This window comes from Melozone crissalis, unplaced genomic scaffold, assembly GCF_028551555.1.
Source record: "Melozone crissalis strain CALT ecotype California unplaced genomic scaffold, PUWL_Pcris_2 ptg000010l_1, whole genome shotgun sequence".
NCBI classification, from domain to species: domain Eukaryota; kingdom Metazoa; phylum Chordata; class Aves; order Passeriformes; family Passerellidae; genus Melozone; species Melozone crissalis.
The window spans coordinates 5,902,711-5,915,229 of NW_026535788.1; the positions used below are offsets into that span (position 1 = coordinate 5,902,711).

Genomic DNA, 12,519 nt, shown 5'->3' on the forward strand with positions numbered 1-12,519 from the left:
ACGGGACCAAAATACTCCCGAGCTGATGCACAAACACCAATCTGTTTGCTGGAAATCAGCTCCTCTCACATCAAACACCCAGATGGAAAGTGATGTCATTTGTATACCCATCCAGGCTTATTTAGGCTGCAGAAAATTAAATCCAAGCCTTGTGAGGAAAGAAGGGGGCAAATCATCCCTCCTGGTTACTCACCCAACCTGAGCAGCTTTAAATAGAAGTGAAAGGTTTAGTCACAGGATAAAGCAGCAGACAGCACTCACTCTGTGGGCAATCCTGACTCCTCGAGGGCCAGGCAACAGGGGAAGGGCTTGGGGGAAGCTCCTGCATCCCTCAGAGCAGTTCAGCTCCCTCACAAGCCTCAGTCAGAGAGGAGACATGAGCAGCAGCATCCACAGGGGGTCTGAGTCTTGCTTCTTGCAGCATCCCCAAGCAGAGATATCAGAGGCAGTCACAATTCCCAAACCTAACCCAGCCTGCTGATTTTCATCCCTGCGCGGATGTCAGGCTATGAGTTACACCACATGAAAAGCCTATTCCATAAACAACAAGTACAGCCCAACAGCTACAACTGGTGAGCCTTTTGGCTACTCCAGCTAAATACAACAGAGCTTGTGAGTCAAGAACTCCAGCAGGAATCACTGCTGACCCCAGGAAGCGCAGCAGAATGCACCAAGGGAAAACCACAGCAGCTGGAAGGAGGACCCAGTTGCAGTCTCTGGGGGAATTCACCACATGGAGAGAGCATGGAATGACTCTGTGATATCATGAAGGCACATGGCTTGGTGGGGGAGGATGAGTGTGAATAGACAAGCTCAGGGCTGAGCAGAACAAGCAGCTCCTGGCTCTGACCCAACCACTGAATCCTCGTGTGTTGGAAATGAAAAAGAAACCTTTCCCGTAGGGATGAAGCTGATGTTGGCAGGAGCTGAGGTGCATGAGCTAAGGAGGAAATAACTTACCCTTTTTCCTGGCTTGAGCAATGACATCAGCAGCACTTTTGCTCATCACCTTGGTGATGTACAGGGGGCAGTTGGTCTGGTTGGCAATGGTTATTGCCCGGTTCACAGCCTCTGCCTCCACCTGAGAAACAGAGGCAGCAGGTCAGGGACACCCAACAGCACCCCACTCATCCTCAGAAGTCACACACCCTGGTCTCCCAGAAAACAAGGAGTGACAAGGTATTTCCCACCTCTGTGCCTGAAAAGGCACAGTGTAATCACAGCAGTTAAATGACATCAAGCTGCAGTTCCCTCTCATTACTACCTTTTCTCCCAGGCCACTTCAGAGCCCCTCTGCCTGAACTAAAACACTCTAGGTGCCCAGGGTCAGAATGATTAGGCCCCTTCTTTAACCTACAAAATAATAAGCAACTAAATGTTGACTCCACAGACCTGCTCCAGCCCACGCAGAAGGGAGATGCTGCACCACATACTCTGGTAAACCACATTTGCAAACAAGCATCCTAAATTGTACTCTCCACTACAATCTCTGGCTTGGGATCTGAGAGAGTGTGAACCACCCCATAAATCAACTGCTCTTCCTTGCATGTGTACAGAGAATTAACCTCAGCCAAACTGAGGGTCATGTTGTAACTGCAGCCTCAGGGTGATGGGCATCACTCTGACTTTATGGATCACACATCCTAATCAAAGGATCCAGGGACAGATTGAGCAGCTGGGTGATGCTCACTGTGCCTGCTGCCAGCAATGCCACAGACATTTTCCAAGTGAACAACAGAGGAAACAAACCCAGAGCAATCCCCCACCAGATTCCTCAATGCAAGAGGCTCCCAGAACCTCTTCCATGGACTCTGGTGGCATTGACACACACTTAGCACTTGTGATAATCTGCCCTGCAGTGACTGATCACAGCCCAAGTGCCTCAAATCATCATCACCTGCCCCAGAATACATTGCCCAGGCAGGTTGCAGGAATGTGTCCCATTCTTGGCAGTGTCCAAGGCCAGGCTGGATGGGGCTCGGAGCATCCCGGAATAGTGGAAGGTGTCCCTGCCCATGGCAGGAGTGGGATTGAGTGGGCTTTGAGGTCCTTTCCAACCCAAACCACTCTGGGATTCTGTCACTGCTGGCTCTCAACACTGTGCTTGGAGGAAAAGAACCACCAGCTTAGGGAACCATGGCCAGGCTGATGTCCAAGTGTCCTGAACAGCTCAACTCATGCCAGCAATGCCACCACTTGCACTCATGCCCTGTGTGCAGCCAGAATGCCCCAGGAAAACAACAGCCAGGAGTTTTTACAGAAAACCAGCCCCCAGAGTCAGCAGGGTGGTTACAGCCCCAGCAGGGGATGCTCACAAGAGGGTATTTTTTCGCCCAGATGCCCCAGACGCACGGGAAAGGCTGTGACGGAGGGTTTTGTTCCAGGATGTTGGACCCAAAGCGTCACAGCCAGCAGCACTCACAAAGGCTGAAAGGAAGAGCCAAGAAAAGCCCAGTTGTCCCTCCTGAGAGACAGGGGGAGGACTCAGACAGGCCAGAGCTTCCAGGCCATGGCCTCCCTTTGCAAACTCCCCACGAGAGCGGGTCTGTGCACAGCCCTGCCTCTGCAGCACCTGGGAACCACATTTCCACTCCGTGCCTCCGTTTCCCATCAGGCAAAGCAGAGATGAAACAACACACACCTCCAGACTTTTGGGCAGAAGGCATTTGAGCAACTGTGAAGCAGCAGGAGAATATTTCCTGAACAAGGCTGCTGAATTCCTGCCTTGTGCCCAGATGCTATGGTGACAGGCGTATAACAATAACCCAACAAGTAGTCCAAAGCGGAATGTTTGCAATTACCAGGATGCATTAGAAGCCCTAGCACAGCAGTTCTCTTGGAAAAAAAAACAAAACAAACCAAAAAAGAAGACAGACATTTCCTGGAGCATTACAACTGCTTGTGCTTCCAGCATTTTTGTGGCTGAAATAAAAACAAAAAAAATGATGGATTGCTTGAAAAGTCATCACAGAATGAACTGAGCTGTGAGGGGGAGAGTTTTCCAGAAAGTGATGGGTGAGGCTGACTTGGGATGGTGCTGTCTTAACTCAGGCCCTGTTTTGTGGCTGCAATAATGTGCTGAACACTGAGGTGAGCAAAGCTAAACCCCTGAGTCAGCAGTGAAACTTAAGCCTCAATTTGAGCCTCCTGCCAGCCTGGGAATTCAGATGTGTGTACTCCAAGACACAAGTGCATGTGGCCAGCCCCTGAATGCTTCACTCTGATGTATTCTACCTGAAATGAGTAGGAGTTTTGAGTTAATAAATGTTTTAGATTTGCTCGGCAAATCCTGCTGGTTTGCTGTAGATGGACCACTGAATGACAGAGCTGTCCAGTCAGATGCCAACCATCCTTAGGATGGGCTTTGCATTCCCCGAAGGACAGCAGGAAAAACCAATTCTAGTGCCAACAGCACCCCAGAGAGACACAACAAACATCCCCTTCACTGAAGTCAACAGGAATTAGGGATCTGCTGCCACCCTTGGAAACTGGCCTCTTCCAGCAGCCAGCCCAAGGGGAGCTGGATGTTTTTAAAGCAGAGTCACCCGCGCTGCAGAGAGGGGGAGGAGGGAAGCAGATGACATCGTTTCCTGCTCTGCTTCCTATGACTTTCAAGGCGGAGAATGTTGGACCAAATGCTTCCCAAGCCTGGGCAGAGCACAGCTGAGTTCAGCTGCACAGAGGCTGCCCCATATGACATCAGGGAGAGGCTTCACTGAGCCTCATCTGCAGCAGCCACGCGTCCTCAGGCTGCACCGAGGTAGAGCACAGTCCTGCACAGACTAACAATCCATCCAGGCCTGGGAACCACACAACTCACACTTTAAAGCTCCTGCTCCATGAAGGATGAGCTCTTAAACAGCCAGACACAGCTTGGCTGGTTTGATGTCCAGATCCTTTAAGGTAAGAGCAGCATTCCCTTGAACACAACACAAATTGAACTCCGTGAAGTGTCACACCAACATCTGTTCCCATTCCCCTGATGCAGGCCAAAAAATATGTTAAAAAAATCACAAATTGGATGACTGACTGGAAAGCTCAGTGCAAAGTGCTCACAATTTCAGGAAGCAAAAGATTCCAGCTCTGGGAGCCACACACAGATTCTGTATTGATTCACTTACAAGTGGAGCTTGTTTTTTTTTTTCTCTAGGCAACAGAATGATTTATGTTCCCACTGAACTGCCTCTGGATGCTGTTTGTCAGAATCCAGGGGAGGAAATGCAGAGTGAGCATGAGGGGCATGTGTGGATGATCTCACAGCCCCAGCTCCCAGCTGCCACATCTGGAAGGCAGCAAAGCCCCAGGATGTTGGAGGAACAAAAAGAGCTGCTTGCACAGAACAGATGAACCCCACAAACCTGGAATGCCATGGTGAGGTGTCCGGCTTAGAGACAGTGAAGGACTGTGAGTGAAGAATGCAATGGGAAACAACCTCAAAGGAAAAGTTTTAAGGCTCTTTAAAACTTCTGGGATTTATTTCAAAGGCTTAGAGGGACTGGAGTGCTCGTCCCTGGAGAAATCCATGGGGAAATAGAAGGGTAACTATATTAAAGTGCTGCGCTAAGGCCTGAGCATGACCTCCTCTCTCTGGTACATATTTTCTGTGCCTCCAGCAAACCACTTCATCCATTGCTGTAAAAAAACCCACCCCATTGGTAAAATTTCATCAAAATATCAAATATCACAGTAATGGAAGCTATGGAAGTACATAAAACAATGTTAAGATTTGGGCATATATTTAAAAATTCTGCTGATTCACTGGAAGTCTGACAAAATAATGACCAAGAGAGAAGCCCAAGACACTAGACCTAGAAAGGACAATAGCAGAATTCCACCAACATAACCCCAAATGCAGAAAAATCCTGTTTCCAGCCACATTCATCCCAACACGAAGCATTTAATGGCAATGGAGAGATATTACAAAACTGGGGAGGGGGTAAATGCAAAGGCAGGGGAGTTCTCACCTCTTCAGGTCTGCTCAACACATGCCCTTCAGGGCCTGTGATCCCCAGCTCCAGGATCCTTTGCTGCTCCTAAGGCAGAGAAGAAAAAAGAGCAGGGATGAGATTTAAAGCAACAGGGAATTTTTCTTGCAGTACACACAGCTATTGGAAAGGGGCATGAGTGAGATCCTGAGCATCTGTGCTGGCTAAAAATCACATGGGGCTTTGCATAAGGGCCCTGCAAGAAAGTCCTGTCCAACTCCCCTTGCTGAGAATAACCAGAGCTCACAAAACCTTGCTGATTTGTTCACAGGAGGTCAAGGAAACCTTTTATTTGGATTCTTTTCACACTGGGCTCATAGCCCCTCGACTTTCCGCACTCATTTGTGTCTATAAAATCATCTTTAAGATGTGGCAAAATGATAACTCGTGGAAAAAATCATCCTGCAGCTGGGCTCAAGGACTGGAGCAGGCTCTTGCCCAGTCAAGGAACACAGAAATCCTCTGGGTGCTTGAGACACAGTGTACAAAATGAGCTGGAGATAAGATTAAATTGAATACATTATTAACATTTCTCCCTTGCTGCTGTTTGAAGGATAAACAGACCCCAAACATCAGCGCCCCATGTACTGTATGAAGCTACATCCCTTCCCACTCCCCCTCTTCTTATTTCCTGCAGAACAATTTGTTCCACACAGTGACAGTCACACCCAGCTTTTCACTTTTGGGGAGAGAGACAGAGATGCCCAATATCCACCCCAAACTGTAAGCTGCCACAAAAACCTATTTTATCAGTGTCAAAGGGGTTAAAAAGTGCTGCACAGCCCCACTCACACCCTTGGTACAACCATGCACAGAATCACAGAATTTCTAGGTTGGAAGAGACCTTTAAGATCATCGAGTCCAACCCATGTTCTAATACCTCAACTAGATCATGGCACCAAGCGCCACATCCAGTCTTTTTTTAAACACATCGAGGGATGGTGACTCCACCACCTCCCTGGGTGGATGATTTCTGTATTTGACCACTCTTTCTGTAAAATACTTCCTCCTTAATTCTAGCCTGTATCTCCCTTGGCGCAGCTTGAGGCTGTGTCCTCTTGTTCTGTCTGTTGTTGCCTGGAGAAAGAGACCGACCCCCAGCTCACCACAGCCACCCTTCAGGAAGCTGAAGAGAGTGATAAGGTCACCCCTGAGTCTCCTTTTCTCCAGGCTGAACAACCCCAGCTCCCACCCAAGCTTTTGCCATGCTCTCAAAAGCTTGGGTGGCTCTGAGTTTGCAAAGGAGGAGCCAGAATTTAAACCCCTCCCAGCATTTGAAGCCAATAACTCAGAGAATAAACAGGCCATACCTCAGCAATGATGTCACCATTCTCAGCATGCACTTGGGCCGTGGCGCCAATGTCCCGGATCACGCTCAGGACCTCATAAATCTGGGGGACAGAGAACACACATCACACCAGGAACACACCTGCTGGTGAGGCCACACCCCAGATCCACAGAGAAAACACAATTTTGCAGAGGAGAAAAGAGAAAGACAAGCACCAAGCAATATAAAATGTGGTTTGCTGGAGAGAAGCAAATCATTTTCATGCCTATCACTGGATTTCCCAATTCTGCAGCTGGATGCTGCTGATGTGGCAAAGAAGGATTATCCAGTGGCAGGTTTGGAGTACAGGAGGAAGAAACAGCAACAACTCAAGCCCCACAGCTGGATGATTTTAAAGGACTTGCAGAGTTGTACCTCTGAGTTTGATGTCTCATTTACTGGTGCCTGGCACGAAAAACATCCCTTATATCTGAGTGCTGGGGGCATGTTCTCCATGGAAATCCAGTGTCTGGAGGTAGGAGCAGTGTGATTTCCCACTCCAGCAGCCACTTGAGAGGGCTCAGGTCCAATAACCCCCAAGTGGCGCCATCAATGTTCCCTCATCAAAATGTTTCCAGAGCCCTCAGAGATAACTCACACACCAACACTCCCAGGCATTCCTCTCCTCCCACGCCTTCAGAAACATAAACTGCTCCTCTGAACAGCTAAATGTGCCCAAATGTCCCCACCAGAACAGCAAACAGGAGGGCAATTAATTCCTTTCTAAGGTCCCAGTGATTCTACCACCAAAAAAACACCTCTGGACCAGGATCAGTTTTAGCTTCTAAACAGAATAATTATAATTAGCCCAGAGATCTCCCTGTCCTGACCTGTGCAGAGGCATAAAGCAGCAATTCAAAGAACTGCCACTGCTTCTACCCCAAAGAGCTGGGAAAAAACCTCCAACCTCTCAAAATGAGTTTTACCATGGCTTCCCTCAGCCAGGCCTTTCAGGGTTTGCTGTTGGTTAGGTTTTATTTTTAATTAAAAATATAATCTTCACAGCAGAGCTATGGGTGGTGTTGGCAATCTTAGGTATTGTTACACACATAAAGATTGGAACCAGGATAGAGTGTCAGATCCCAGGATATTGATCTTAAACACTAATTTGTGACAAATTAAACACAAAGCTTCCTTCCTACCTGAGAATCACTGAGCTGAAAGCGATCTTTGAAGGCCATGTACACCAAGAAGGAATTCACACCTTGGGGAAAGAGAGCACATTGCAGTAAAGCCATGGACCACAATCCCTAAATCAGCCGCCAGCAATAATTCCATGAATTCACTGTAGGAGGTTGAGTAACAAAATAAAAGCAAAACTGTATCTCACCCAAAAGCAGAGACTGGGCCTGCATGGCTGATCCCCCTCACCCTCCAGGGAGAACAATGGGAAATCTGTGTCTGTGACGTGTCCAAACTGACCCTGACTGATCCTAAGCTGGCTTTTCCTCTACAGCATTTAGCACATGTGGGAAGCTCCCATTATGGCATAAAATGCTGGGTTTTCAAACTACAATCAGGATGGAAAATTACTCCAGCCTGAGGATGAAATGCCAAGGGTAAATAAAGAGGGGGAAAACCTATGAGGTCGTTTTACTCAGCTCTTCACTTTTAGCATCCAGAGCTGGATTGGTCCTCCTGGGGCTCCTATTTCCCTTGTTTACAGCACTTTAATGGCTGCAGGTATCATCAAGGGCACTGATGGACCCTTCACTGGACACAGGAGTTGCTCTGCATGGGAAAAGCAGGAGATTCACCTCAGGAAAATCAGTGCTGCAACACCAGTGTGCCCCAACCCCTGAGCCCTCTGCAATCCCAACTGCCCAAACCTTCTCAAGGAGCCAGAATAGGCCTAAAACAGCTTTATTGGGATATAAAAGGAAAATACTGCATGAGAAACAGCCCTAAATAACAGGGGATCCTGAAAAACAAGGAGGGGCAAGGCTTCCCTGGCTTACCATGATCTTTAACTAGAGCTTCCATCTCCTCCTGGACACCTTTGTGCCACTCAGTGATGTCCACGTGCAGGGAGTAGTCACAGCAGGATTTGCTGTCCGCCCACTCTCGCCACTGGTCGAACGCCGTCAGCAAACTGGTGCCAGGCTCGGGAACCACGTGGTCAACTGGGAATGACAACCAAAGCACTGGTAAATTGCTGGTGCAGTGTGGGAACTCAGCACATCGCTCCGGATGTCCAGAGTTACCGAGACAGCCCTTGGGGGGCTCGGAAATCCTGGAATGTTGCCAGGAGTGCTTGGTGGTTGGATTTTGACCCTGCACGGGATGTGCCACCTGTTTGAGGACAAGAGAATCACTTGGGGATAAATGATGTAAGAATTAAGTATTCACAGGGTGGAAATACAGATTTTAGGATTTTGGTACAGGGGGGCTATGGAGACAAGATGGAGGAATCAGGGCGTGTCTTGTCCTTCTTTCTTGTTCTTGTCATCCACTTTCTGTGGTGATGTTGGCACTTTGGGATTGGTCCATGGTGAAGGTGCACTTGCTGATATGGGTGAAAGGTATTGGGAAATAAAGGTAAATATGATGTATGTAGTTTTTAGTATAAAAATAGACGACCGCCCAGCGGGAGGTCAGAATGCCCTTGGCTGCCTTGCTGGTCAGACCTCTGTCAGGCTGGAAGAAAATTTTGTAGAGACGAAATAATAAACAATATGGAAGACTGAAAATCTGAAGAGTCCAGACTCGTCCTTTGGAGCGCGGGCTGTCCCAGGGCCATCCTACGTGTGACCGGGCAGAGACAAAAGGCTGGACCGGTCAGTGCAGAAGCTTTCCTGGGTGCCCAGGACAGCAAGCACAGCTGTGCAGAGGCTGCTGCAAAATCAAGGCATCCTCTTTCCCCTTAAAGTATTTCTAAGTTTGCAATTTCTCAGTAGTTTCTAGAGAATGCAGCACCGAAGTCGATTATGGAGCAGCAGCTGAAGGAAAATGAGTTGTTATTACAACCTGTTTACTACAGCTGTTGGTGTTACACATCCCAACCAGGAGCACCTTCCAGAGGACTGGAGGAAGCAGGACCAACAATGTGTGGCTGGAGAGATCTCTCTGACATTGAGAAGGTCCTGCTGCCTCTGGCACCTGCTTAGTTTGATCCTCACACCAAATCCAGCAGCAACTGGATTCACGGGCAGCTGCAGCTGCAGGACAGCCTCAGCGGGTGATACAAGGGACCTGGATCTGAAGGCTCAGTGCTCCTGGTTTTTATTTGAGCACATGGAGTCTCTGAGTTCTTCAAAAGACACAGTGAAATAAAAAAAAAAAAGCAAGTCAGCATCTCCAATACTGAACTGTGAGAACAGGAAAAGCCTGTGTGATTTTGGGGTCACAAACTGGGAAGCATTGCTGGGAAGGAGGAGAGGGTCCGGCTTGAATCTACATTAAACCCCCAGAAAAATAAAAAGTTGTTTCAATTATCAGCAGAGAAATCCCAATCCCAAAAAAAAGCTTTTTTTTTTAACTTTATGGTGACGATCAGGGCTGCTCTAAGTCACAGCTGGGATGAGAGACAGAGCCCCTGGGATCCACTCTCCCCCAGGGCAGAACAAAGCTTTGCTTTGCCCCCACACAGACACAGCAGCCAAGATTTACTGGCTTTGCACTGCCTAAGGAACCAGATTCACACTGGGAAAGGCAGCCCAGCTCTCCTGAAGTCAGCAGAGACCTCTCAGCTGCCTGAGCTGTGCACACACTGCACAAAGCCAAGAGCTCACCCAGAACAACATCCCTGCGGCAAAGCGCTGCCCACCCTCTCCCCTTTGGAAAGGGAGACAGCTTAGAATATTTCTGCTTTCCAAGAGGCTTTTCCCCTGGAAGCAATCACACCAAGGCAAGGACATGATATGCACATCCTCACTGCCTTGGCAGCTGCAGCTTTCATCAGCCCAGAGCTGCAGGAGTGGCTGGGGGTCTCTTTGTTCCCCCAGTACCCATCACAGAAATCCGTGCTATGAGTGAAAACTTGGAAATTTGCCTCTCGTCTGGCACCACACCAAAGATGTGCTTTTCACCACCACTGCAAAAAGCAGCCCAAATATAAGCAGACAACAAACAGACCTGTTTTTTAAAAAATCATCCCATTTCTGTTCCATGATCTGACCACCCCAGTGGTCAGTAACCTTCCACTGACTTCCAGCCTGAATTGTTTCTTGACCAATCCAGAGCCCTTGTTGCTCTGTCAAAGTTAATCTTTAGCTTAAGTAGAATGAACAACAAGGAGAAAAATAACATTCCTTTTGCTTTTCCAATGGGATGTGGAGAAAGCCCAGGTTTACACAAATGTCTAATTAAAAAAAAAAAAGTCCATTTAATCTCTAACACATCACAGGAATAAATCCATCCCCACTTGAGACTAAAGGTGCCCTCAGAGTTCTATCAGCCCCAAGATGATGGATGGGCTGTGGGCATTGGGAAATCATGCCTGAAGGCACCAAGGGGTTAACACAGAGTCCCCAAAGCCCAGCACCGAGCCCCTGGGAATGCTCTGGAGCTCCCAGGAATGACTGTGTTGTCAGGGATCAGAGCTTTATCACCACCTCACTTCATGCACTGCCCAAGGATGACAAATGGGATTTTTTGGAGGCAGTGGAACCAGGGGTGAGGGAGCTCTGTCAGCTCTCTGACAAAGCCAAACCACAGTTGGCTGCAACAAGAGTCAGGCATGGAAGTGCTGGTGCAAGTGCGCAGGGAAGTCAGCCCCAGGGGTTGGGAACATCTCCTGTGGCAGCACCCCACAGCTCCCTGACAGCCAAATCACTCCCCTGCCCCTTCAAAACACAGCACACTTTGTCCCTACAGCAGCTCTGCCAGGCAAACATCAGTGAACAACCACTTCCCCACATCCACATGGAAGAACCCAGCAGGAAAGCAGCCTGAGAGTGCAAGGTCAGCGACAGCCTTTGCACCCTGGGACTGAATTGGTCTGAAGAGGCTCAGGGGGAGGTCCCAGCAGAGCACACAAGAGACAGTCATGGTGACAGGGACATCCCTGCAGAGGGGCCCACGAGCTGGGCTCCTGTGTCCTGCACCTGACCCTGGGGCAGGATGGAAGCTATGCTGCCACAGAGCAGTGGATGCTGCACAAAAGGCATGGAGAAAGTGGGTGTAGTACCACATCCTGGTCTGGAGGCAATTCAGACACAAATGGCAGTCTCCTTGACTTTTCCATCCTCTGTGCAATGAAAGGGGCCAAACACTGTCCAACATCATACAAAAGAAATAACCAGAGTTCTACAAAGAATAAAACAAAATGTGGATCATCATTGGTGGGATGTGGTCTTTAGGTGGTCACCAACTGCAAATGAAATCTTTAATAAGTTGTGTCATCCCATTGTAATTTTGTTAACATTAGTTGGGATAAGCTTAGGATTATCTATTATATTGCTAATTTTGAACTGAGAATTTTGAAATGGAGAAAGTGGATGTAACACCATATCCTGGTCTGGAGGCAATTCAGACACAAATGGCAGTCTCCTTGATTTTTCCATCCTCTGTGCACTGAAAGGGGCCAACACATTGCAAGATCACAGCCTACATCCCCCCATGAAAGGGTGGGCTTTGGGGGAGACCAAATAAGTAAAAATGAGCCCAGATCCAGGAAAGGAGAGTAGTCAAGGTTGACTCTTTTCCTGCTCTTGAACGGACTGAGCTCTGAAACTGCTTCTGCCTGTTGAGATGGCCAGATGGAAATGCAGCTTAGAGAAGCTCCTTCTAGCCCTCAGGCACAACTCAAGAGCTCAGAGTAAAACAAAAAGCTTTTTCTTTCGGGTCCCTGTGCTCCAGAGCAGCACAAGAAACTGATGGAGGCTCCATCCCACCACGTTCCCACAGCCCCAGGCTGAGCCCTGGGGATGATCTGTCCCAGGACCGTGGACACGAGGGCTGACCTACCCCAGCTCACAGCAAATCTCCCTACTGGAGAACTCCCAGGAGGCTTCCCATGGGAAAGGCAGTGCTGTCCCGACCCCACAATGCTCCTTCTCCCTGGGATCCCATCCCACTGCCCCATCTTTCCTTCCACGGCCTCGGGAACCAGGAATGTTCAATCCCTGGGTGACCCCACGCCTGCAGGGCACACTTCAAACAAGCTGCAGTGACACAGGCTGCTGTCACCCCTTCATTCCCTCCACCACCACAGCCTTGATCTGCTCTGCTTCCCAGCCCAGATGTTTTCTTCCTGTTGTTGGTTTT

At 48.7% G+C, this 12,519-nt stretch overlaps 1 protein-coding gene across 2 annotated transcripts in view; it reads right to left on the minus strand.

Moving 5' to 3' along the window:
- The window catches only part of DPYSL2 (dihydropyrimidinase like 2), a 54,707-nt gene that overhangs the window by 13,091 nt on the left and 29,097 nt on the right, over positions 1–12,519 (minus strand). For both annotated transcript variants that reach the window (XM_054270551.1, XM_054270552.1), the window contains exons 4-8: positions 8,271–8,435; positions 7,455–7,516; positions 6,296–6,376; positions 4,965–5,033; positions 961–1,081 (exon numbers count right to left, since the gene is read on the minus strand). In XM_054270551.1, coding sequence (XP_054126526.1) covers positions 961–1,081; positions 4,965–5,033; positions 6,296–6,376; positions 7,455–7,516; positions 8,271–8,435 — 498 coding nt within the window. The remainder of the gene's footprint in view (positions 1–960; positions 1,082–4,964; positions 5,034–6,295; positions 6,377–7,454; positions 7,517–8,270; positions 8,436–12,519) is intronic.